At 39.8% G+C, this 27,277-nt stretch overlaps 1 protein-coding gene across 3 annotated transcripts; it reads right to left on the reverse strand.

Annotated features, from left to right (window-relative positions):
* Positions 1 to 1,536: 1,536 nt before the first annotated feature.
* On the reverse strand, positions 1,537 to 19,897 carry hoxc3 (homeobox C3). 3 transcript variants are annotated; one of them, XM_004911932.4, is made up of 4 exons: positions 8,679 to 8,776; positions 6,672 to 6,886; positions 4,876 to 5,686; positions 1,544 to 2,912 (listed from the first exon to the last, which is right to left on the reverse strand). In XM_004911932.4, exons 3-4 carry the CDS (start codon positions 5,318 to 5,320, stop codon positions 2,173 to 2,175), a joined length of 1,185 nt encoding a protein of 394 aa, XP_004911989.1. In that variant the 5' UTR covers positions 5,321 to 5,686; positions 6,672 to 6,886; positions 8,679 to 8,776; the 3' UTR covers positions 1,544 to 2,172. The 3 variants fall into 3 exon arrangements, with proteins under 3 accessions (XP_002936696.1, XP_004911989.1, XP_031753052.1); XM_002936650.4 differs by lacking the exon at positions 6,672 to 6,886 and having other exon boundaries at positions 1,537 to 2,912; positions 8,679 to 8,785; XM_031897192.1 differs by lacking the exons at positions 6,672 to 6,886; positions 8,679 to 8,776 and adding an exon at positions 19,583 to 19,897.
* Positions 19,898 to 27,277: the final 7,380 nt, after the last annotated feature.

Below are 27,277 nucleotides of genomic sequence, written 5' to 3' on the forward strand. Positions count from 1 at the left end.
TGAAGGTTTTCTTGAATATATTTATGGGACATAAGTGTGTTTATAATGTGTTGTTTTTTGCATTTACCTGCAAATACGAGTTTATTATTAGGAATCGTCTGGTGCTATTAATAACCATCGCTAAAATCATCTCACTCACCGGGTGCATAAAATCTAACAACGTCTATTAAAGTTCCTTATGTAAAGTACTGCTGAGTGTCATATTGTGTTATGTATACAACTACTAGTTGCATTACTGTCTCTATAAACAAGATATTGTTATATTTGTAATTAGATAAAAGTCATGACTGAAATGAGTACATTTTTAGCTCACTATTTCCGTACATACCATCTCTATCAGTCATTTGATTTATATGTACTTATATGTTTTTTATTTTCTATAATCCCTGTATTCGTCTAATTTCTATTTGCTACTATGTAACACCATCTATATATCTGTACTTTTTACATCTTACCATTATGTAGTTATTTTTTAGAGTTAAAATATCTCTCCGCGAATGTTTACATATATGTGACCCTATCTAGCATTCTGTTTTACAGTACACCCATCTGTCTAACCGTCTATCTCTAGCTATCTTTCTAAAATAAATCATCTGTTATGCATCTCTCTACCTATCAATACATCTATCATCTACTTGTATCTATCAGTGTCTGTTCGGTTATCTATTTACTCCATTACTCAGTATTACTTTGTAAATCATGTAATTTGAAAAAAAAAATGTTTGTTGTTGAGGATCTTGCAGCATTCGTAAATATTCGTTCGGAATGGAGTTTGGTAAAAACGCTTTAAAGTTTTTTAATGAAAAAAAAAAGTTTTTTCTCTTCATTTTTTTCACACTGGAAGCTGAAGTGCAAACGCATGGATTCCGCATCCTACGGATAAAAACAGACAATCATGAAATCAAATCTAGCATTAAAAAAAGTAAGCTTATGAACCAGGTTTACAGTACAAATTAATTCACAGTTAACACGAAAAACTATATTCTCAGTACCATATTTACACAGCGTTTAAATGTTTCTTGCGCCAAATATTCTATAACTGCTTATAACTATAGATATAAAAATATATTTATATAAACTTTCAATCTTATAGAAATAACCTAATAATAAATTAAAATACCACAAACCCCATCAAAATATTTGATACCCAAATTTCAATCAAAGTAAATAAAATATGGCTTAAACTAATGCAATCTCAAACCTGAAATCCGGTAAAATTTGAGAGTTTAGCAGAAAGCATTGTGCAAAGTGATCAAGCAAGATTGAACCAGGGCTGAATACTAACTTAACATGAAAAGGGCTTCAGGGGACCATGTGAACTGTCCCTGTCTAGATGATTAATGGGGGTGAATTAGGGGTGAAATCCAACCCCTTGTTTAAAAAAAAAAAAAAAAAACAACAACGAAGGAGATTTCTGTAACTCAAATAACCCATTTGCTCTTTGCCTTAAGAATCTAAAAAATCCAAACACTTTGTTTACAAATATTTTAAGAACTATAGTAACAATAATAATAATTAAAAAAACGACTCTGTAGATTTTTGTTTTTTAATTTTTCTTTATTCTATCAATTCTTTCATTAAAGTCTACTTAAAAGACAGCTGAACGCAGTTAGATAAATTGCTAAAAGACAAACCGTTTTGAAACAATATAAAAATCTATAGAAATAAATTAGGCTACCTGAAGTAAAAAAAAAACAAACAGAAAATAAAAAAATACAATAATAAAACATGGAAAAATATTTCACAGATCCAACACGAAGTCATATAAATATAGTTGTTGTTTTTTTACTACTGGTTCAAAAAAATCACGAGTTACAAAAATGATAGATCCCCAGAATAAGTCTGGAAAGAGAATTAGGCGCCAATGGCTAATTTTTTGGAGGATTTGACGCAAGGCATATTCCATTTGGATGTCGCACAAAGTCGCTAGCGCTCAGTGCCGAGGGCAAGAAGTTGTATTTAATATTACTGAGGGGAGATTAAAAGGTTGTGTGGAAATAGCATGTAATTGTTTGCTTATGTGAGGCGATCCATGCATAGTCTGGCGTTGTGCATAGCTCAATAAATACATAGACAATGCATGGGGGGAAATGTTTCTGGCTGTACATGTACAGGGCATGTTTAATGACATAATGGTGCAGGGACGAATTGACCTTCAAAGGGTTCCCAGTGTTACAGATGTGTCAGCACCGGGGGCTCCTGGGAGCAAGCCTGAGGCACAGGATGTATATGGAGGTCTGTGTAGGTGGGGTGCGGATCGCAGGGGCCAAGATGGTGTTTGCTGGGTGTTTGGGCTGCGCAGCTGTAGTCCATGCTCTCTGAGGAAGGGTGTGGGAGGCTGAACATGGAACAGCTCTCAGAACCATTTTCCAAGTAATTGCCCAAGTAGCCCTGGCCGTTTGGCAGCCCAGAGGTATCATAGTTATTGTCCCCTTGCATAGAGTGAGGATCATATTCAGGGGCCAGGGACTGGGGGCCATATCTTTTCTGGGCCGAAGGACCCTCAAAGAGAGGCGCAGAGTAAGCTGTTAAACCATACATGTTCCCTGGGCTTTTATTGTAAGCGCCTGTAGCCATGGGCACTTCATAGCCACAGTCGCCATCTAAGGGCAGATTGCCGCTGTAGGGCATGAGAGAAGGGCTACTGCTTGGGGACAGGCCTCCAGGAGAGCCACCTCCCCCTTTGCCCTTATGGTCCTTCTTAAATTTCATTCTCCTGTTCTGGAACCAGATCTTTATCTGCCTCTCGGATAAATTGAGCAGTTTGGCCATTTCCAGCCTCCTTGGGCGACAAAGGTAGCGATTAAAGTGAAACTCTTTTTCCAGTTCCACAAGCTGGGAGTTGGTGTAAGCAGTCCGGGCCCTCTTGGATGCGGAGCTGAGGAAGCTGCTGTCCACTGCCGGGGCATCGTCTGCAACACAAACCAAAGGGATTGTATCATCACTCTCACTGTGATATCTACATGTGCAGCTAAGCACCATGGGAACACTCACTGTGATATCTACATGTGCAGCTAAGCACCATGGGAACACTCACTGTGTATCTACATGTGCAGCTAAGCACCATGGGAACACTCACTGTGATATCTACATGTGCAGATAAGCACCATGGGAACACTCACTGTGTATCTACATGTGCAGCTAAGCACCATGGGAACACTCACTGTGATATCTACATGTGCAGCTAAGCACCATGGGAACACTCACTGTGTATCTACATGTGCAGCTAAGCACCATGGGAACACTCACTGTGATATCTACATGTGCAGCTAAGCACCATGGGAACACTCACTGTGATATCTACATGTGCAGCTAAGCACCATGGGAACACTCACTGTGCTATCTACATGTGCAGCTAAGCACCATGGGAACACTCACTGTGTATCTACATGTGCAGCTAAGCACCATGGGAACAGGTGAAGTCTGAATATGTTGGGTGGGGGGGGGGGGGTCGCAGTTGAACACCTAAGCACTAATATTATCTCCCTAAATTCCACCCACTGGTTTAGTTACATCCAATTAAACAAAAACTGTTAATAAGATATTTGCAGCCTGTGGCCGAGCCATTTCCAGGGGTCTGCATACACCTCAGGGGATAGCACCTGTATATAAATGTGTCTGTATATACTGTATTCCTCAGTATAGGTCTCTCCATCTCCCTCTCTGTCTTTCTGCTCTTATATTTATCAATTCCCTCTGTCTCTTTTCCTCTCTCCCTGACTCTTCCTAGTTCTTCCCATCTGTTGCTCTCTCTGTCTCCCTTTATGTCCCTCCTTCTTCCTCCCTGTGACTTTGCTACTCTAATGGCCGCAAATAGCTGCTTGTTCTGTATGTGTAAAGGTATGCAGGTATAGGTATAAAGGGATAATACATAATGTTAGATAGATGATGATGATAGATAGATAGATAGATAGATAGATAGATAGATAGATAGATAGATAGATAGATAGATAGATGATAGATAGATTATAGATAGATAGATAGATAGATAGATAGATAGATAGATAATAGATAGATAGATGATTGATAGATAGATAGATAGATAGATAGATAGATAGATGATAGATAGATAGATAGATAGATAGATAGATAGATAGATAGATAGATGATAGATAGATAGATAGATAGATAGATAGATAAATAGATAGACAGATAGATAGATAGATAGATAGATGATAGATAGATAGATAGATAGATGATAGATAGATAGATAGATAGATAGATATATGATAGATGATAGATAGTGAGCCTAATAGAGAGGAAGAAAATCATTGAGGATGTGGGAATGGCTTAAAGGTGAGGTAAACAAAATAAATACAATATTGCGCAATGAAATAAAACGTAACTATAAGCATTTATATAATACAATACATTTGTTGAAGGCTTTCAATGGTTTTAAAATTATTTGTAAATATAATTATTGCTGAAAAACTACCTGTATTTTTCTCTCTTACTCTATCTGAACTGCTGGTCCTCTCTTGAAACAATGTAGCAGGAGTCAGCCTTGCATGCTTCTTCTGCGATCTTCTGCTATATTGTTTCAAAGTCAGAACCACCTGAGCAGAGCAGAGAGCTACTGATATTAATCCCAATTACATTACCATGTGAAAATGTGGCATTCATGTATATTGGAACATTGATTAAAATTACAACTTTTTTTATTAGGTATTGTTTTCGGTTTACATCCCCTTTAATGTGAGCATAGTGCCTGTACCAGATTCTAAAAGTCAGTACCATAATCGAATACCCCCCCTCCCAAAATAAATATTCCAAAAGGCACCATCAACCCTAGTCAGTACTTATGTATCTAAATCTATTCCCCATCAACAGGTAAAGCCAAACAGGAAGGAAGCAGTGCATCCTGGGAACATTTACCTGCAGGGGGAGGGGCTTGTTTCTTCTGTTTGGAGTTCTGACGAGTTTCCTTCATCCAAGGGAATATCTGTTTGGGCATGTTGCTGCCTTTACTCTTCTTGTTTGGGCTAGTGACGTCAGAGGAGACTGGCCCAGTGGACTTCTTCGATGTGCAGCTCTGGGTTGAAGCTGATTTGGGCAAAGGGGAATCTGAGTTTGGTGACTTTGGCTGCTGAGCTTGTTCTGACACCTCAGACAAATGGAAGTCAATACCCTTAATAGAGTGTTCGCCTTTATGGCTAGCTGAGCCATTGGCAGTGTCTGGGGGCAGGCAGAATGGAGGCTGATAGTCATCTTCGCTGGGATAGTCCTGCTGCCCGAGGTAGCCCATGCCATTGTTGCCCTGGAAACCGCAGCCCCCAAAAGAAGCAGAGTTGTCATAGAAAAGTGACTTTGGCATTTCCATAGTCTCCTTGTAGCTCCCTGGCAGGAACCTATCGGCCTAAGGGCCCAGCACCCAGGGATCCAGTAGTGACCTGTGCAGATGGGCCGGGAGAATCAGGCTGAGAGCAGGTAATGCGGGGGCATCTTACACCTGTGCCACCTGTGCCCACTCCATCCTGGCACCTATTAACCCTGCCAGGGGCTCACTCAGTCCTGCTGCTCACACTACTCTGGGGCTGATAGACCTTCGGGCACCTGGGCACCTTGGCACTGCCAGCCGGGCTCTGCAGGAACAAACAGCGAGGGGTGAAGAGACTTTCAGCTTTTATACCATGATCCTCTGTGGCAGCTCTGAAATATCGCTCCTACTGTGTCGGTGCTGAGATTCCTGGGAAGGGAAAGTGACAGTCAGAGAGAGGAAGGGCACCTTCAAACTTACTATGGGCCGCTCAGTATCATCCCATTTATCTCCTGTTCCACTACTCTGTCTGCCAACCTGCGGCCCTCCTGCTCTTACTGACTCACAGCATAACCCCGACAGCTTGTACCGTAACAACAACTGGAAGGCTGCAGCTGAGATATAGGCATTTTTATTTTATAAATTCGATTTTAATTAACGCCCTGTCCCAGCAAAAACGCATTTTACGTTTCAAAACAAACGCATCTGAACACAAACTGGCTTTTTTTTCTTTCATTTTGTTTCCGACAACGAAACTGCGACTTTATAGCAAAGAAAGTTGAAATCATATTCGATTTAAAAAGTAACAATTTTCTTTGTTGGGAAAACTTTGGGAGTCGTTGGTTTCTATGAAACAAAGGGAAACAATGGGGCAGTGAACACAAAGCCGGAGCTATAAACCTGGGCCCAAGTACTGTTCGTTTCTATCGGATTCGCCAGCAGTAATACAATACATTAGAACCATAATCACTAATAATAATATTAATATCTACAGGGTGCCAGTGTTTTAGAGCCTCCTGCCCCCCAGCCATCTTTACAGTAACTTTGTAACAAACTTTTTACAGAGCTTTGTAGTTCTGCTGCCCAGTGTTTCCCTCTGTGGGATTCTTTTGAACTAAAACCGAACTAAGATAGAATCAATGATTCCGTTTCAGGTTTTTTTTTTTTCTTTAAATCCCCCAAGCAATCATTTTACACCAATTTTTCCGAGTTGTTTTATATAGTCTGAGATGACAGGGTAAAGCCGTGACAGCTGGATTTATTTACTGGAAGTGCTGCAGGAAGCTATAAAAATGATTAACAGTAATTAGATGACTGCCTGTATCTGAGGGACTAGGGTTTGGGTGCTGGGCCCACGTGACTCGCACAAAGGGGAAACTCAGGGCCAGAAGCAAAGGGAGTCCCACCCTCCTACCTGGGCTGATAGGTGGCTGATAGGTGCCTCTGGGCAGGGGAGCTTAGCATCACATCAGTCTGCAGCGCAGCACTTCCCTCAGTGGCTTCCAGGGGACACATGCCACTACCAAGCATCACAGACTAATGAGCTGGGCCTGGACATTTGGGACTGACAACTAGGGGACAAAGGAGAATTGCGAGTCCAATCTGTGCTCAGGGCTATGGCGATGGGCCCTTTAAAAAAAAAAAAAAAAAATATGTATGTGTATATATATATATATATATATATATATATATATATAAATAAACAAAAAAGTACTGCACTCAGCAGCAGGCTTGGGTTAAGAAAAAAAGGATTTAAACAAACGAAAAATGCCAACGTTTCCATCACATCATTGTGATCTTCCTCAGAGAACACAATAATTATTATTAGGATATATATATACACTTGGGTCAAAATTTGGACTTAAATCACCGTAATAAATTTAGAAAGAAAAACTTTATATATATATATATATTTATATTTATATTAGAGAGAGAAGGCAGAAGTTGGGTGGGTGTTCCCACACCCCTCTTCATATTTCCAAGAATGGGATAAAAGAAATAACACAGAAATGACTGTGATTGGCAAACTCCTGTTGCAGGATCAGCCTCACTGGCCCATTCTACTTGCAAGTCTCCGGCAACAGAACTTTTCTGAGTGGTGTCCCACTGCTGCTGCCAGAGTCCCCCCATAACCCAAAACATGCAGTGCCCGGTGCCATTGTTACCAGTCACACCACAGCCTAGGCCTGGCTTTCATCCTTTGTTCTTATTTAAGATACAGTCAAGTCAGACTGCAAGGAATGGCTGGCATTATCAATTATCAGAAATAATCACCAATTTGCAATATTGTTGTTATGTGAACTACAACTTATACTTGTCTGGGGATTCTGGGAGTTGTAGTTTAGCAGTAGTTAGAGGGCTGCCCTCTTCACCTCTTGTATTGGTTATTGATTGCTTTATATGTTACTCTGTATGTCCAATGTATGTAACCCACTTATTGTACAGCGCTGCGGAATATGTTGGCGCTTTATAAATAAATGTTAATGTAATGTAATGTAATTATTCCGTGTATATCAGTTCACATTGATAAATAAAGCATGAGTATTAAACAGTGAAATATTCCACGCACACAGAAATATTCACATATTTCGAATGTATATAAATATGTGTATACAAATATATACATAATATTTTTTTTTCGTTTCTAAGTGGGCGCAATGTGTTTATCGTAAACGAATTTTTAGCAACTATATTTCTGCAATTTCCACAGTAAAACATTGTTTCAAATTGTAGATGAAATCAGTGGTGCTGTAAGTGGCTGCAACAAAATATCAAATCGGTGTTTTGCTACTTCATTTGGGCGAAACGAGTCCTGTCTGATTCCCAGGAAATTGCAGGGGAAATGGTTACAGTATTGTGGTTATTGTTGAACTAGGCTCGGGTTTTTTTTTTTTTTTCGTTCTATAGATTTTTTCTTTTACGCAATATTTTGTCTGGCAAATGATATTCCATTCCCCAAGAACAAGGATGGAGAAATTCAATGGAGATTTAAGCCAAAGCATCGCGGTTTCTATGAACCCACCCTGTGTAGATCACATAGCAGGGATATATATCATTTCTATATGATCAAGGCTCTGGGGCTGTCAGCTGTTTAATTACAATTTAACTCTATGATTTAGGCTACAGCCCTGATCCTTTTAAGGCCAAAGAGTCGCAAATAAAATCCGATTCTCCCTTTCGATATAAATAAATAAATCCATATATTCAAATCGCAAGTCGTTTCCCCCCCCCCCCAGCCCTAAAAGCAGAGAGAGTTAAAAAATGGAAAGGAGAATTTAATGGCAGCCGTAGTAGTGTGAAGTCAGCCCATCTTTAAGCCTTCAGCAGTAGCAAATCCATGTGAACTCTGTTTGAACCAAGAATCCGACTATAAATCATGTATACAAAAGCCTGCTGTTTGCTTGCAGTGAAAATATCTTACCTTTAACACTTTCATAGGCGAAGAGGGAGCTGTAGCCCAGGCGGCAGGATACTCACTCCCCGCACCAGAGAGGGCTGTGCAGAGATGTTGGGGAGGCGTTTGCTCAGGGAACTCTGAAGGACCCTTTTTGGGGAAGGTGAGGGGGGGTGGGGGTTGATGTGGGGGTGGAAGAAAGAAGTGCTGTTGGGGGTATTGCCAATGCAGATTATGATTGTTTAGTGGTCTTTAAGAGGGTTTGTCAGCCCAGGCAGTGAGCCCTGCGTCACAGATACAATCAGACTAGAGGCAGAAATTTGCATTGATTACTGGAAGGAAATAAGCTTCATAATGGATCCCTGGCCAAAATGAGAAAGGTTTATGATCAATAAGAAAGTAAGAAAAAAAAAATATATAAATATATGACTACAGCTGCACAGAGACAGACACCACTTAAACACCAACGGCTTTATATTTATTTTACTTAACGCATTCTATTATCTGCAACTGGCATAATAACTCCCAGCCCATTCTTTGTCCTCACATAATCTTGCCCCATTCCTTAAGGGCCTTATAGAGCAATATCTAATATATAAATACCCACTTACATTAGCCTGTCCTTTCAAGTGTGAACCTCAGCAGCACCCCTACCCACAGCACCCCATCCCAGCAGCAACCCCACTAGCCTAGCAGCACCCCATCCCAGCAGCACCCCCACTAGCCTAGCAGCACCCCTACCCACAGCACCCCATCCCAGCAGCACCCCCACTAGCCTAGCAGCCCCCTCCCCACAGCCCCCCACTAGCCCAGCAGCACCCCCACTAGCCCAGGAGCCCCCTCCCCACAGCCCCCCACCCCACAGCCCCCCACTAGCCCAGCAGCACCCCCACTAGCCCAGGAGCCCCCTCCCCACAGCCCCCCACTAGCCCAGCAGCACCCCCACTAGCCCAGGAGCCCCCTCTCCACAGCCCCCCACTAGCCCAGCAGCACCCCCACTAGCCCAGGAGCCCCCTCCCCACAGCCCCCCACTAGCCCAGGAGCCCCCTCCCCACAGCCCCCCACTAGCCCAGCAGACCCTATCAGATTCGCACGCCCCTGTCCCTGCTTTATCTAACATATCAGATCGCTCTTCCAAAAACTTTCTCTGACCTCTGATTTATGGTTTTTCTGCAAACTGCCTGAGACTAAAAATTAACACAATGACTGGAGTTTGAAGAGAGAAGGGGAGGGGGCTGATCAAGCTCAGCTAATTTAATATGACAAAAATCAAATGATGAATTTGCTTTATGTTAATTCACAATGTCTTTTTTTTTCCTTCCAGAATTTAACTGTAAGTTAATGTACCCCAACAACTTGAGTCCTACACAGGCTTGTTAATGGGCTTAGATATTAGCCGCTGCTATCCATGCATACACAATTTCCTCTTGTCTCTGTGGGCTTTCTCCAAGATTTATGGCTCTTTTGCCTTCTGTAGCTATAAACAAGGAGAAAAAGAAAACCCAGACACTGCAAAGCTTAGTTACTCAAGGAATCTGGAGAACAAAAAAAAAAAAAAAAAAAAATACGACTTGTGAGAAGATACTGCGATTTTCGCCAACTTGGCAACTTTATCTCTGCGCCACTCCGGCCCCCATAGAGGAGTCAAAGAAATTACAAATAAAAACCCAGAAAGAAAACGAAATTAAAAAAAAAAAGAAAAAATCTGGAGTTCTTACAGAGACTTGGAGAAATGGGGATTTCCCACTGACACACAAAATATGGAAGAGAATTCCCTATCATTTCAGTTCGAAGGCGGCAGCTTCCCAACGAACAGTGAGTGACAATGGGCACAAGAAGATCCTCCAGGAAAAGCCATTGTCTTCCCTATGTTGGTTATTGTCCCAGCAGGTAAAACCGAATCATCGGCGGGTTCTGTAGCCTTGAGTGGGGTGTGAGCGCTTCTGTGTTACTTTGTTTGGGGGTCCCCAGTTGGGCTCGTATTAATCTGGGTGCAGCCATGTGGGACGGGCACCCCCTTATGTGGCTCCTAGAGACAAGGATGTGGGGTTCAGCCTAAACTCTTCTACTAATTGCAATAATCGTTTCATCGTTTGCATATACATTATTCTGTCTTTTATTAAATTTATACATGTTTTTACTGCTTTTTTTTTGTGCCATACTATACTTTTTTTCCCCAAAAGGATAATTTATTTATTTTCTAAATAATATGGACTTGTGTTTATTTACCCTTGGATTTCAAGGCAATAAATCGGTTTCTGCATGTGGTAACCTCATTCCCAGTAACAGAAACTCTTCCCACCCCTTTGGTAGGGAAGGGGTTATACAATAACAATAATAAATCCGCGTTGCAGGCTGGGGGTAAATATGTGAATAGGATTGAACTCAATGATTAAAATAAACAAGTTTTGAAAGAAAGAAAGAAAAGGCGGCACTTTTTTTGTACATTATTTCATTAAATATCTATATTATATATAATATTAACACACTATATATATGTATGTATGTATGTATGTATTAGTAATTTATATTTTTCTGAACGTTATTTTGTATAATATTCTCTTGAAATATTTGGGATTCACATGTTTCACCCCACCAAGGGGTTGGTAGATGCTTATTCCCACCGCAGGACAATGGTAGCGCCCAGGGAGAGGGCATTATTCATAGCGGCAGATCAGGGCGCTATATTAGGCGGAATGAGAGCAGGGGGTCGGCGTTAAGGGTGCGCCAGGGGCAGAGAGGGGCACTGGGACCAGGCGTTTCTCACTTAATAATTGATCTTGCAGCTCTCTAATTCCTGGCAGAAAGCGAATAAATCAGTGAGTAAATAAGCGGCCGATCTCAGGGAAAGCCATTACAAAATAATGCGCTGTTTTCTTATTTAAATCTATAAGCAACGAATAAAATCGGTAAAAAAAGGGCCCTTCCCACCGAATTAGCATTTTGATGAATATTTAGAGGTGAGCAATGAGGTGTTTGAGGTGCAATTCAATCTCAGCAAATTAAATGTTATTGCCAGTCAGCTCATAAAGAGAGAACTTGCTGGAGCTGGAGTAGTGAGTGCAGCAGGGCCGGGGGGGGGGGGGGCTCATCTCCAACATGTGAGAAGCTGCAGCCAAGCTCCCTATTTATTACCGAGGTATAATTCAACTTGGTCGAGTATTAATAAGCCAATAATGATAATCTTTATAGGGAAAGAGTACTGGTTCTTTTAGTTTTATTGCTGTACTTATCCATTCTAATGACCTTTGGCTCAACAAAGCAATAATTCAGCACAAAGGATTCATAGCGCGGCCTCAAACGTGCCTGGGCTCTTTATCTTAACCCCTGCGCTGCCGGGGCGGGGAGGGTTAACCCCATTATCACCAGAAGGCTGCCAATTAGGGGACTGGAAACAGTAACAAACAAAATTAATTGGCATCCTCATTTTTTTCCAAGTTTGTCTGTCTATCTATCTATCTATCTATCTATCATCTATCTATCTATCTATCTATCTATCTATCATCTATCTATCATCTATCTATCTGTCTGTCTATCATCTATCTATCTATCATCTATCTATCTATCTATCTATCTATCTATCTATCTATCATCTATCTATATCTATCTATCTATATCTATCTATCTATCTATCTATCTATCTATCTATCTATCATCTATCTATCTATCTATCTATCTATCTATCTATCTATCTATCATCTCATCTATCTATGTATCATCTAGCTATCTAATCTATCTCTACTCGATCTAGACAAATATAAATAAATATATATAAATATTTATATATACATTTCTAGATAGATAGATAATAGATAGATAGATAGAGGATATAGTAAAGATAGATATATATTTATATTTATAAATGTAATCTTTATTTTTCTACCTTCTGGGATATGTACCCATGTGAAGCAATAAATACTAATACCCAGAAGGGAGCATTATAAGGCACAGTGTAGCCCAACTATCTCCTGCTTTGCTATAAACACATTGGGCAGTTTATTGCAACTTTAATATCTTGTTTACATTACCTCCAAGTTAAAGTTCCCTGGCTACTTTGGAGTAATTACTTGAGCATGTAGGTTGCTACCCATAAGTCATTCCCACAGGAGCCATTGTAATAAAAATAGGCAATAAAATAAAGCATTTTGATTTTTTTTTTCTTCTTTTGTGGTAGGAAATGTCTGTGCTGTGAGTAAATGGCTGTTTGGGCAGCAGGAGAAGCCAAACAGAACCAGACAGAAGTTCCAGGGATGGTACTTAACTACTTAACTCCTTGGTGGGGGGCAGAACTTCTCTACTTCTATGCAGGTTCCTGTTGCATAAGAACAAATCAATGTAGGGAATTGCACAGGACTATATTAATTAAAATGTGACACAGGAAAAACCCCACCACTCTCTGTTCACTGACAAATCCCACAGAAGGGAATAGAAAGTAAAGAACTTTTGCTTACTGGTAGATAAATATGTCCCAAAGCATAGAGGTGGAGGCTAATGTTTATACTTAGTATTTGGCCGGTGCCATGATGAGGACAGTGGGTGAGCATGGCATTAAACAACTCACTGCCTTTTCCATAAAGATATTTATGTCTATGTCCAACTTTTCATGCAAGGTGCAAACAATTTATGTTTAAATTCACAAATATGGAAATATGCAGAAAGCTGCCTTTTTATATGTTTATGTTTTGGCACAGTTTCTAATGCTGTAATAAAGGTAATGGGTGAACATACACATAATGTATCTGATTCTGTGTCCCACAAGGTGCAAACAATTTGTGTATAAATTTGGAAATTCCACAAAACACTCTGATTTATATGTAAGTAGATTCTGTACTAACAGTAACAGGTTAATTACTAAAAGAGAAAATGCATTGAAATTCTCACTTGTCCCTTTTTGTTTATTTGCTAAAAGTTGTTCTGTATTTGGAGTCTGTGATGGAGTTACAGACAGTTCATGTAACTGCCGTGTCCACAACCAACTAGAAGTAAAACAAAAATATGTGTAGCCCTTTGTTGTATATCATTCTTCCATAGAAAAAAATGCTAAAAATGTGTTAAGACTGATAAGCCAACTAACTGGCAAAGCCTTTTATTTTGGGTCAGAGAGTTTAGAGGCAGTTTCGGTATTGAAAAGAAGTAACTTTATTGTTTCCACCAGTGACAAATCCTATTGTAAAAAAACAGGTAAATATTGTGTCAGAGCACTTTCTCTAACCATGTTATTACATTTAAAATAAAAAAAGTGTAATATGAATACAATGTATTGGTGTCATTAATTATTTATTAAATAAATATATGTGTGTTGGAGTCGCCTTCTGATGTGCAAGTAGGTATATGAGAGTTTACCATGTATCCTATATATACAAGGCAAGACCAATGTACAGATTTGGGTCAGAATGCAAAGCCCTTCTGGGGCAGCCTTAGCTTATAGACTTTCCATAAAGATTTTTAATGCATATTTATAAAGTGCCAACCTATTCCACAGCACTGCACAATAAAGTGGTGTATACACTAAACATACAGGTATTGACTGATACTGAGAATGTGAAGAAATAAAGCAAAATACTCTTTGCACCTGTAGAAATAACTGCATACGAGTGGAAATGGGGGGGGGGGTTAAACAAAACAATACATTTTATGCCAGCTGTTGTGGCACAGGGGATGCTGGGAGTTGTATTTCTACACCAGGTAACGTTGAGGGGGGTGGCTTTCCCTTCCTGTAGGTAATTAAAATGTTTTAGTTCTGGTGTTACAACTTCTCCGAGTGCCAAAGGAATTCCAGAGGTTCCTCTAGCGGGTGACACCGAAACAAATGAGACTGGGCTCATTTCTGGCATTTTTGTGTATGTGTTTTTTACTTTTATGTCAAAACTTCACTTCCATCTAAACTTGACTACATGCTTTACATTCCAGCACCGCAGCTATTCCGGCACCATGTCGCATGCTTGGTTATTGTTTTATTTGGGTATTTTTTACATTTTCTTCCCTGGTATTTTGGCAACCTTTTGGCATCTTGTCTTGGTACATTCTATTCATTCTATGTCATATGTGCCCACTTAGAACTAGAGATGGGGTGCCCTGAGCATCACAGGTTTAAACATAACCTGTCCGTGCTGCAACCCATCTGCAGTAGGATGCTGTGAGATGTAATTCAGCAACAGCTGGAGGACTGCAGGTTAGACATTCCTAAAGTATACACTAAAATATATAAATATAATATATCCTTTGTGCTGTTATCAACATTTTCCCCATGGGCTCCTGGTGATTCTAAGTGCTCAGAGCAAATTTCCACTCTGGCCTAACTTAAAACCCATACATTACAATATATGGACAGACAATCTCTGTAGCCTAGTAACATAATTTCTTCATGTCCTATATGTATTGATAATGTGCAGAGGACCCCTCTCTTTGCAGGCAATATGTGATCTAATATTTAGCCTAGGTGCCCAATAATTGCATTATACAGATTTGGACATCTGGCCACCAATCTTGTCAATTGGGTGGATATATCAGTGCGTATGGTCAGCTTAAGCCTGGTTAGGCAATAATGACATTTTACAATGGGGTTTGTCTTTATTCTGGTCTCCGAGTAATGGCATTGGAGGCAAAAAGAAATTGGGTATGTGTAAATGTCACAAAACAGTTTTTCAACCTGGCCTTAAACACAAATAGATTACACAGTGGATATTATTGACTTAGACAAAATATGAATAATTCCTGGTCCAAACTAGCCTGTTGGCACACCATTCATTTCCAGTAGCATCTCTGCTTCAGTCTCTGTCTCATGGTGCAAATAGGGGATTACATGCTTGCAACCCTCTAGCTGTCACTGAACTGCAGCTATCAGCACCCACTGGGTTATATATGACCAGAGGTTATTCTAGAGTTATACTTTTGCTGATATAATTACTGTTAATTTGTATAGAAATGTTTCCTTTATTGGAACATGGAGTGTATATTTTGCTCTTAGAATTACCCACCTGAAGATATGCAGTGCAAATTTTTGAGAATACATTGCCTAAAATACAAAGTGTACTGTATATATTGGCAAATATTGAAAATATATTCTGTTAATCATTGTTGTTAAACATTGTTGTAGTCATACAGAGTAACACATGATTGCCCTGTATTCTCCCTATTGTTAGGTTTGGCCTTAGTGTAATACCAATATGCTGCCAGGCCTGTGCCCTCTGGCATCCTTCTATACAATCTTACCTCTTTTTTATTGTAAGCTCATAACAACAATGCCACTTTAGTCAGTACTAGGGAATATCATGTAGCTTTGGAAATAACAGATGAATAAAAAAAAAGAATGAAAGTACCAAAACGAATGACTAGAAGGCTGCCAAAAAACTAGTTGACCCCACAGACTGGCATGGGAGGATGCAGCCCCAATGCTGCAAGTCTTTACTGATAAATTCTAATAAATGGTGTAGTAGGAGTGGGTTAAACACCAGTCACCCAATCAAACATCACTCACCCAATATGTTTGTTTTATTGAGCTCTCTTTGTTTTCCATAGAAAAATATGTGTTATTAATTATAATGTCATTAATAAAGATAGTTGGAAGATGTAGATGTGTGTATATGTAATACTTGTGTATAGACAGTAAGACTTTAGCCTTAGTTTTATAAAGGTTGAATATATTATTCATCTCTGTCCATTTTTTTCCTTGTAGAGGGCTGATTATCCAACATACCATATTATAAATAGGAATAGTAAAATGGTGATGCCACACAAAAAGCCTTTGGAAAGGCTGGGGGCCACAGCAATTCTGTAGACGTCTGCATCCGGTCCTTAGCCATGCAGATGGACAGCCTTAGTCTAAATGATTCAGCAGCAGGAAATGGTGACATGCAGGGACAGATGCCTCCCCCAGTTCTCAGCAACATGGTGTATTTAAAAATTAACTGCTGAAATAAAAGAGTCTTAAGGAAAATACCTGTATTGATCCATATGGGCAGTTGTGCAGAATAGTATCCTTTATTGTGTGCCTTGGAAGGAGCAAGGAGAGAAGTGGGCAGCCGGTGGGTGGATAAACGCACACTCAGCACTTTCTTAGTTTGCACACATTAGAGGAGAGACCTGTGTCAGCTCTTTAACTGTTCTCTAGCCTCCCACCCACACCCACTCTAAAAAAAAACTGGTGACTCAGACACATTTCCAAACAATTCACATTAATACACAATGGCCAGTGTAATGTCTGAATACAACAACAACCAGCAATGACACACATACACATGCTGAATATCACCTACACTGGGCATATTCTATCGTGGTCCAGAAAACCACTTCCAAATTCAACATTGTTAACAACATCAGTTAAAAATCATGCAAAAATATATTTATTACAGCTTGTTAGGCCCACACATGTTTTAATTTTCATAAAAAAGTATAAGATGTCACGGATGTGTGGTAGTGCAGGGCGGGGGGCATATAGAAGTGGGGCAATGGACTGATGATTATTATATAAATGATTATGTTAATACAGGTATGGGCCCTGTTATCCAGAATGCTTGGGACCTGGGGTTTTCTGGATAAGGGATCTTTCCATAATTTGGAACTCCCTACTTTAAGTGTACTAAAAAATAATGTAAACCCATTAGGATTGTTTTGCATCCAATAAGGATTAATTATATCTTAGTTTGGATCAAGTACAAGGTAGTGTTTTATTATTACAGAGGAAAAGGAAATGTTTTTTACAAAATTTGAATTATTTGCTTATAATGGAGTCTGTGGGAGACCTTCCTGTAATTCAGAGATTTCTGGATAACAGGTTTCTGGATATCTGATCCCAAACCTGTATTAAATATGTAATAATGATTTTATTAGTGGTGTGTGCTTTAAGAGACAGCAGTGATACACAAATACAGGGGGGAAAAGCCCACACTGCAACTTGTATTCATATTCGGGCATTACACACAAGTTACGAAGGGCTCAAATTTCTGAGAATCAGCTGCAAGTCCCATTTTCGACGTAAATGAGCTGGGTTTAGAAACTTGCATGCTATTTTCCCTGTTTGTGAGAGCCCTGTGAAGGTAAACAAACAGTACAGTGTATGGCAGCAATTTCTGCTGTGCCCCACTGTAACTGAGCACCACTGGACAACCCAGCAATCGTTCCCCCCCTCTTTGTGGCATCCTTTGCAGCAGTTTCAGACAGGTGAAATTGTTGCAGTACTACATTGGGGCCCAGGGTGTTCATTTGTTTTTATAGATGGACATATTAGGTGCAATTAGGGCCCAAAACTATCTTTTTGCGCCTCTGGTTTCAGATTAGTGGGGTTATGTTATAAAAGACACTTAGGGGCAAATTCATCAAGGTACAAGTTCGAATCCTGAAATGGGAAAAATTCAGATTAGATAAGATAATTTCTGATGATCGCAAATATCACAACATGCTTACAAAAAAATCAGAATTAGAATCATATTGGCGATATTTCGTACCTGTCGTACTTTGATAGATGTGCCCCTAAGTTTGCCCAGGAGCAGTAACCATAGCAACCAATCAGCAGGAAGCATTTACTGGTCACCTGTTTAAAAGCAAACAGCTTATTGGTTGCTATGGGTTACTGCTGCTGGGCAAACTTAGTGCCTTTTATTACATATGGGGGTAAGATTGTGGTTTCTTTCTTTCCATATTGGAGCAGAAGTTAGTTCCTATTTAATTTTATGCAGATACATAGTATGGAGCACAATATGACTTTATGAACTGTTGGGAAACTCTTTTAAAACAGTGAAAAAGAGCTGAACAACTCAGGTTTTATGAGGTAGGGAAACAGCTTTGTAGGACAATGACATAGCAGAACCACACTAACACACATTTATTCTGAATTGGAATGGGATACACAACTCAAACCAGCACCTTGGGCAACTAAGCAAATAAAAAGAGAACATATCACAAATAGTTGTATGTGGTTTGCCCAGAAACATGAAGAAATTAATGCTAGGCTTGGGGGGCAAACTGAGCCTCATGGCAAAACTGCATGACATACAGTCAAGTGATTGGACAGGAATTTTAACATATACCACGGGTATCTGTAAATAAAAACTTCTGTATGGAGCAACTGAAGAAAAATTTAAAGTGAAGAGATCATTGGCAATCATTGGCAAGTGCAACAGGGAAACCAGGATATCTCCTGTTCTGTCACTGGATTTGGGAGTATGGGAAGAACAATGATAACATCTCATTTATTGTGACCAAGATGTGCTCTCTCTATTGGCTCTCAGGAGGCATAGTCTAATATCTTGGGCTTCATTGTCTGAAAATGTGAACTTTTTTTGACCAACATTTTTTTGTGCTACAGAACTGTGCTGTTATTGATATTTATATATAAGTAAAACCACTGTCCCTCATATTTATAGAAACATGAAAAAGGGAAACTGCCTTGATCATGTCATAACGCTCTTTTGCCCTGTGTCCCCCTCAAACCCACCTAACTAACAAGGAGATGTTGGGAGATGCGTAGATGGAGGCTTGCCAGGTTACCAGATAAAACCCAATACCCCCCACTGCCATTGCTTTCTGGCATTGTCACTGAAGGGTAAGTGTTCCTCCAACAGAACTGATTCAGTCTAATTTATGGTTATCAGTGTGTGGATGGCAGCGCTGGCTCATGCCCGTGCAGCCCAAGATAAGGTTCAGCTTGTGTTGTGAATTGTAACCAGAATTAATAATGCCTAAGCTGGCTTCTCCTACATTGCTTCATGAGCAGCAGTGCAGAGAATAGAAAGGGACTGGCAATTATGCTTACAAACAGCTTAAAATTTACATTTGTATTAAAAACATTTTTAAATATTGTATACTGGAAAGTTGCTTAGAATTAGAATTTTTCCTAAGATCCCTTTTATGATATGAAAAAAATGTATGCATAACTTTAATTTATGTGTTAAAATGTTGATATAGGATGATAGCCAGTCTGGTGGCCCACTTACTTATGGCACTCTGTCCAGCTGCACAGGTCGAACAAGGCCAGCCATGTTTAGGAGGTCAGGTTGCAGTCATATTCCATTATACAGGCTTGCAGCCACTCAGAGACAAGGCCAGCCTGGAGGTTTGGGCTGCTGTACCACCACAAAATCCATCATCTTCACCAGCAGACAGGTTCTGGAGATGATATAGGAATGTTTAGTTTGATACGGCAAGAATAGTTCTGGCCCCCACTCTGCTCTCAAGTGGCTTTCCCAGAGCAGTCCCACTCCTTATGCTGGATACTTACCTTTTTTGCACTCCTACAGGGGTTGAAGAGAGGCCACAACACTGGTGCAGAGATCGCAGTTGCGCTCCCTAAACTAAAATATAGCAATTTCTAGTTTGCAAAATGGAATTTCATCTCTTAAAGGTACCAGGAACAGCTTTTTGGCCCCCTGGTAACCGAAGTAGCAAGAGATCCCCATAGGAACACAATGCCCCAGCCAGGAAAGATAGTAGTGCAGCACTGCCAGCATTTTACTTACCCTTCCCAGGCATCTCTCTTCAGGCTTAGGCTTGTGGAGTAGTGTAACACGTGTTAGTCAAGGAGGCCGATTTAATAATGTTCAAGTTTTTCTTGTGAAAACTCTGTAATGTTATGTCACAGTAAAAAAAAAGCCCTGATGGTGATAAAAATTGCATTGTTTTTATTCACGTACAATAAGCAACATTTTTAATATTTTCAATAACTCAAATAATAAAAAAACTTGAAAATACACCTTCTGTTGACTTAAGCTGCTGTAGATGGGTACATTTAAGCTGCCAATTTGTCCCCAATGTTTACCCTTCAGTCACTATACCATCTGCCCATGTATGGGCCCTCCATGACTGCTTCAGGGCTGCTCCATGCCTCAGGCAGCAGTGCCCTATTGCAGACAGCACTCTCTGCACTCATGATGCAACCCCCCCTGGTACCCCTCCAGTTCTGGAAAGGTAAGCACAGGGGTGTTGGGGGGGCAGCTTTGCAAAAGATCCCTTTGGATGGCATAAGGTAGAGAATTTCCCCTCAACTGCCTCCCTGAAAGATCTCTGAGCAGATATATATCAGGCAATTTTGAAAATCAGACAGGTACTCCATCAGCACGTTGATGCTCTCCTCCCCTATTATCTGGGTTGGACTAGGCCGCACCGGGAAAAAACCTGGTGGGCCCTGGCCGCCCAGACCTGTTCCCAGCAGGGCACTCCCCTGAGCCGCTGGTCTCCCTCACCTGATGCACTGAGGGTAATTTTAACTTACACACGCTTGGGGGAGGGGGGCAGATGGGTAGTGGGGGTCTGCTGAATACTTGACAGCAGACATCTCTTTATTATCACATAGGCGCAGATACCAGTCATCTGAAACAATCCATGGTGGCTCAGATTTCCACTCTGCTTCTTTTTAATTTCAATATGCAAATTGTTAATGAAATTAGCATAATACTGTCATGTTATTATTTCTCCATGCTGCAAATTAACAATCATTCGAAAATCACCTAATCAACGCAATAAAACAGAGGGCATAACCGTGGCAGTGCCTGTAGCCAGACTTTCTTTGGGAGAGGGATCCATGGTGATTCCGTTACTAGGACTGCTCTCCCTCAGGCATAGGGAACACACATGTATCTCTCATATGAACATTTCCTGTTATCATGTCTTGATGAAGATATCCAGAGCAGTGTCACTGACAACCACAGAAAAACAAAACAATTCCCAATGTACACAGAATTCTTCAGCTCAATGCAAATATACAGGCTGACTAGAACCCTGTTGGCACGTGGCCATTACAACTGGAGAAAGTGTTGACTGGATTTGCTTTGTGGGTTAAAATTGCAGCAACTATTGAGAACGGGTTGATCTGATTTGAAACAGCATGTTGGAACCCTCACTGAGACTTGTACAGATTTCCTTTACTGACAGAAGTTAAGATATATGGAGCTGACGGTGCTTTTCTAGCCAGTGTTCAATCAGCACCAGTTGTTTGTACTGTCAGGGACTATCACAATATTGCAGTGTTACAATTAAAGAAAATATTACCATTTATGCATTACACAATATTCAAGCCTAACTTTCCATGTTTTACCACCGTTGTACTGGGGTGTCCCAGGCTCACCTGCTCCCTCCTCTTTTACTTGTTGGCTGTGAACAGGTAGGGAGTGTCCGCAGCATCCATGGGAGTGGATCGCCAGAGATTTTTTCCAAGTCTGACCTTATGTTTTACCCCCAATGCAGCATTTTCCCCAGAATGTCATGTGGAGTGGAGTTGGGCCCGATGTTTCAAAAATAATGGAATTGCAATTGCCTGTGGAATTACAATGTTCAGGGTGGCAGTAGCTCCAGGGTTCCCCATTATCAATAGCTGCACATTTTACCAGAAGCAAAGAGGGTATCTGTCTGGATGCAAGTACCTTTAGTAAGTGGCAGCAACACATGCAGCTGCGGGTGATACAAAAAAAATCTACTGTATTGCATGTACATGTTTTCCTGAATTGTGCGCAAGTTGTGACATCATTTCCAACACAACAATGTGTTTCACATTAATAACAGAATTAGTATGTGACTTACTTGGAGCAAGTTTGTTGTGGATACAGAAGCTCCCACTGTGGGAACCTCTGGAATTACCACCACATGTAGGATACTGATAATGGGGATTCCAAGGTTCCCAGCAGCAATAGGTGCTCTTTATTTAACATAACAGGCTGGATGGCACATTGAAGCTCAGCGCCAATATACACAAGTGTTTGCACACAAGTACTTTTTATGAATAACCTTAATACACATACAATTTTCAATTTACACTGAATTTACACTTGCAGTCACTAAGCCTTTGTGTCTTTTTAACATGCAATAAAATGAGGTTGATTAATAAACCAAACTGATCTTACCCCAAAGGCAGCATTATAACTTCATACATTGTAAAATCTATTGAACATGCAGGAAATCCCCCAATTCCTTTGTAATATTGGGCTGAAAGAAAAGCAAATGACAATCAAGTTCAGCCACATCTGTACCATCTTCTCAGGAGGAATTCACAAAACTGCAGAAATGTTACAAATAAGCCACAGCAACCAACCAACAATTAATTCTTATTGGTTAATTCTCTGCACCATAAAAAAGTGAACTTTAAGGTGTACTTTCCCTTTTTACCTAAGGAAATGTGATGTAAATAGGAAATGCTCCTCATCCATAAATAAAAGCCTTATATTAGCTGCATGGAGTAGTAATGGGCTCCTGAAATCTTACTGCTAGTATTTATAGATAGTGATGAGCAAGTTTTTCCACCAGGCATGGACTGCACTAAAAATTTGCCAAAAAAAAAAAAAACTTTGCTGACACAAAAAAGTTGCCAAGATAAAATGCCGCTGAGACAAAAAAGTCGCCACAAAAAAATACTCATTGACTTTAATGCATTTGGAGTGAGAAAAAACACCCATTGATTTTAATGCATTCGGAATAAAAAAAAAGTTGCGTTTAAAAAAAAGTTTCACATGTAAAAATTATCATGTGTTCCCCACAAATTGCCAGGGGAGGCAAATAGCTGCTCTGTGTAACTTTAAGAGCCACATTTCTGGTTATTAAATGGAAATTTGGCTCTCTTAGAGTAGAGAGCACAAATGCTTCCCTGGACCCCCTGCGGCGATGGAAAATGAATAGGGGGGTGAGAGGTGGGGTGGCATTATCATCCTCAGGCGCCACAGGGGCAAGAAGCGCTCCTGGTCAGGAGGCCAACCGTTGACATTTGGGCGGTGTAACATTGGAGGTAGGTCTATGATATCATGTGGTTAAATCAGGTGGATTTTAGTCCAGTTTCACAAATGTAAAACTCAAACAAGATGTTTAGAACAGGACAGCCTCTTGAAAAACCAGACTCCCTGGTCCAAAACCAAACAGGTGGCAATTGTACTCGGAGGGGGTTCTAGTAAGTTAGTCACCCCCCAGTGTATTCTCTAGCCTCTTCCTCAGATCAGTGCTCCTGTTCAGAAAAAAATGGCTTCAGTCCAAGGATCTTTTTTTACCACCAGTGCCATATTGCCTTACTAATATATCTCACTTACTTATATTTCACAAGGCTCCATTGTGGCTTATTCACAATCCCAGACCTGCTTATGCACACAATAGTCACAAGTCTAAAAAACCACAAAATGGCCTTTGGAAATACGGAAATAGCAGTGCAGCTCCAGGTATGGAAGATCCCTGGACTAGTGCAATTTTTTCTGGACAGGCGCACCGGCCTAGAGATAAATTAGTAACTTAATATACTAATATTGGCCCAATCAGTTTATTACCTTTCCTATGTCCTTTGAAATTCAGGGTAGACAGAAAAGAAAGGCAAAAAACTAATATTAATTGCAGATAGTCTTTTATCATACTTAAATTTCACATTTATAGGAGAGCTTCACCTAAAAACACTATTGTGCATTTTAAAAAGTTATCTAATTCCAAGCAACTTTCCAATAAATACTCATTAATAGTTTTAAATGCTTTTTAAAGATATTTGTAAGAGTGATTTTTATTAAATCCAGAATCTGTCCACCCTCCACCCCCCCACATGCACATTGCTAAGTTGGTGGCAGGGTTTGGGCATGGGTTGGCAGAGCCTACAAGGGCCAAGGCCTACCAGGTTTTTTTATGGTATCCTGCCAGCCCAGAGTTATATTTTCTTTCATTGTGCAAGAAACTGTTTTTGGGTGGACCCTTTTAGGGTTAACTGTATATATATATATATATTGCTTTTTATAATCCACACACATTGCATTATGCAATTAAATATCTAACAAGCAATATCTTGGATAACCGTACCTCCAGGGGGTCACTGCATTCAAACCAAATGATATCTGCTAAACGAGATAAAAAATCTGCGCAGATTACTGCTTCTGCTCCATAGTTCATTTGTGTTGGTTCTATGACTTGAAACAGTTCAACAGAAAGAAATGAACATCTACAGAAAGCAAATAATGTACTAGATGAGAATTAAGAAATCTGCTTATGCGACTGCGGAATGGAAGTATGCGTTTAGGATGCAAGAAAGCAGCAAGTCTTAGGAGATATCTCATTGTACCATAACACTTCAATCACTTCATGCATTTAATCAATAGATAGCAGAAATCATTGCTTCCTGGGAGAGTACACACTGGTGCTGATATACACTATAGGAAAAATATGAAGGATCGTGCCCATATCCACAGTGCTGAAAAGAAAACAAACTGTTACTATGAAAAGCCAGGCAGTGTCTGGAGTCAGAGCAGCAACAGGCATCACTCATTACTCTACCCATACATCATGTGTGGATGTTGCAATTTAACAATGCCTCAAAGGGAAGTTATTATCACTTTTTCTAATATATTCTTATGACCTTTTTATCTTTTCAGCTGGCATAAATTGTGTTTTGAAGGTTTCTTTTTTTATATGTGTGCCAGTTAACATAAAATTGCCGTTTTACCGTGGTGCTGTGTATTAGTATACCTAAATATACATTGCTTTTCAGCCCTTGTGCATTTTGTTGCCTAATTAATTTAGTCACAGAGACATAATTCCTACTGAAATTGCTGCGCCTTCATCAAGATCAGAAATGGGGAATGAAGAAGAAAAAGCACATGTGATGTCATCAAAGAGTTCCATGACTGTATAAAGGTACAACATCATGGTCTGTGCGCTTTTATACAAGCCAAGCAGCTTCAAGCGGACTTCTTAGACCTTTATATTTTAATGTAGAGGATATATTATTATTTATTATAATCAAGTTTTAATGAGAGGCACAAGTAGCACCTCTAATAACTAATGACATCACTAAGCCCCATTTACTGGATATATTTTAGGGCTTTGTATAGGAATGTTATATGCAACATACTGAAATTAAGGCTAGACAGGCAACTTTCCTAATATTGACTGCTGAAATTGTAATTACAGCAGATAAACTGGATGACTGCCACCTCTGCATTAAAGGCCCATAGGAAGATCTGTCATGATTCTCATCAGAAAGGTAAAGTGAGAGGGGTTAACCAGTATAAGTCCCCCCTCCCCACATAGTGGCCAATATTTATGCACAGTAAGGCTTCTTTCTATTGCTCCGTTTGTTTGATGGATAATTCTGAAAGACTTATACAGCAAGAAGTAAAGAGGAGCTGCAATGCTGAATGTATAGGGCGACATGGTGCAAGTAAAACTTCAAAACCTGTCCAATGAATAAACAGATCATTCTGGCACAAATATTTTTCAGGTATGAGAGGAACTTCAGAACCCAGAAGAAACCCACAAAGAAAACTTCCAAATTATCTGCAGATAGTTTTCTTGCAGGTTTTGAACCTAGAACTTTAGCTCCACAAGACAGCAAGTGAAACTCATCAAAAAATGAAACATTTTCTCTAAAATAAGAAAGCACTTGCACTCCTAACTATATGGCACCAAGCACACATGTTGGCACAAGGGAGCCCTTTTCTTAAAGGGACAGTATACCCCCTTGTTCAACATAAGTGCAATGAATAGGAATTGAGCTGAACATATTGTTTTAATTTCAAAATATCGATGTTTTTGTTATTTCTTGAGCTAAACACGGCAAACAGGGAAACTGAAGTTACTCCATGTTTGGTCCCTGTGAGGTAGATTACTAGATCACCAGTGCACAGGTAAGCTGAAGGCCATTATGCAAGGGAAAATAATCTCTGTGCTGGGAATCTTATTATCAACCAAACAAGGACAACACAATTAGCTTCAGTTTGCCCTATTTAGCCCAAGAAATAACAAAAAACATAGATTTTTCAATATTAAAATAATAGGCACTTGTCCTTGCTTCTCCTGGCCCATTTGCTGCTCCTTCAGTGCAGTAGTGGCCGGTGTTGCCAGTGTTACATACAAAGACAGACATACATGGGAGTACAAGGAGGTGCACCTGTAAGTAGTAAGAGCATGTCCCTGGGGGAAAGGTGCAAAGCTCTAGACTTTGAATGTGCCCCCCAGTTAATAAGCTATCATTTATAAAGAATATAAAGTGCCTTGCACTTCTTTGTATTTAAGGATTTGTTCAAGTTACAGCTATATTTTCTACTTCAAACCCCTTTTCTTTTTGTGTAAATGAAATTCGGTGCTATTATTAAATGCAGCCTTTACTGTTCTACAGACCTGCTTTTTCTATATTACATGCTGGACTTTTTGCTACACTGATTTTTGATTTGATTTCCTATTTATCCTTATTACTCGAGGGGTGTATTCTTTCAATTGCATTGTTTTTATTTAACAGCCTTTCCAACACTGACCATCCATTTTCTGTGCCTTTCTAGAGGAGGCACGATTACAATCTATATTTTGCAAAGCATGATTAAGCAGCCTAAATTTAGTGTTTAGAAATGGAAGCTGTTAATAGGTCCCATGAAGCACTGTCTTTGCAAGCTAAGTTATAGTCATTGTTCCCTGAATGCTCCCCTGCCTAAATATATGAAATATGTATTTCTTCTGTGGTACAGTAAGTGTATCTAGCAAGACCTGGTGTCAAAACACTGGGGACATAAAACTTTCTTTAACACATTAAGTACTGGTTCCCCTTTTCTTTCTAGAAGTTTCCATATGCATTCCCTATATCAACCTTTATCCATTTTATGTACAGTCATTATATAATCTTGTTGCTTTTTACCATAGTTAAAATCCAGGAAAATGTAAAAATCAAGGAAACGTGTTATGCATTATATATT

Source organism: Xenopus tropicalis, chromosome 2, assembly GCF_000004195.4.
Source record: "Xenopus tropicalis strain Nigerian chromosome 2, UCB_Xtro_10.0, whole genome shotgun sequence".
Lineage (NCBI taxonomy): Eukaryota > Metazoa > Chordata > Amphibia > Anura > Pipidae > Xenopus > Xenopus tropicalis.

Excerpts from the sequence above, each read along its gene's own strand:
- hoxc3 (XM_002936650.4), bottom strand. The coding sequence starts at position 5,320 with ATGGAAATGCCAAAGTCACTTTTCTATGACAACTCTGCTTCTTTTGGG. Across the intron at positions 2,913-4,875 it reads ACAAGCCCCTCCCCCTGCAG|ACGATGCCCCGGCAGTGGAC; the intron begins GTAAATGTTCCC and ends TTTGTGTTGCAG.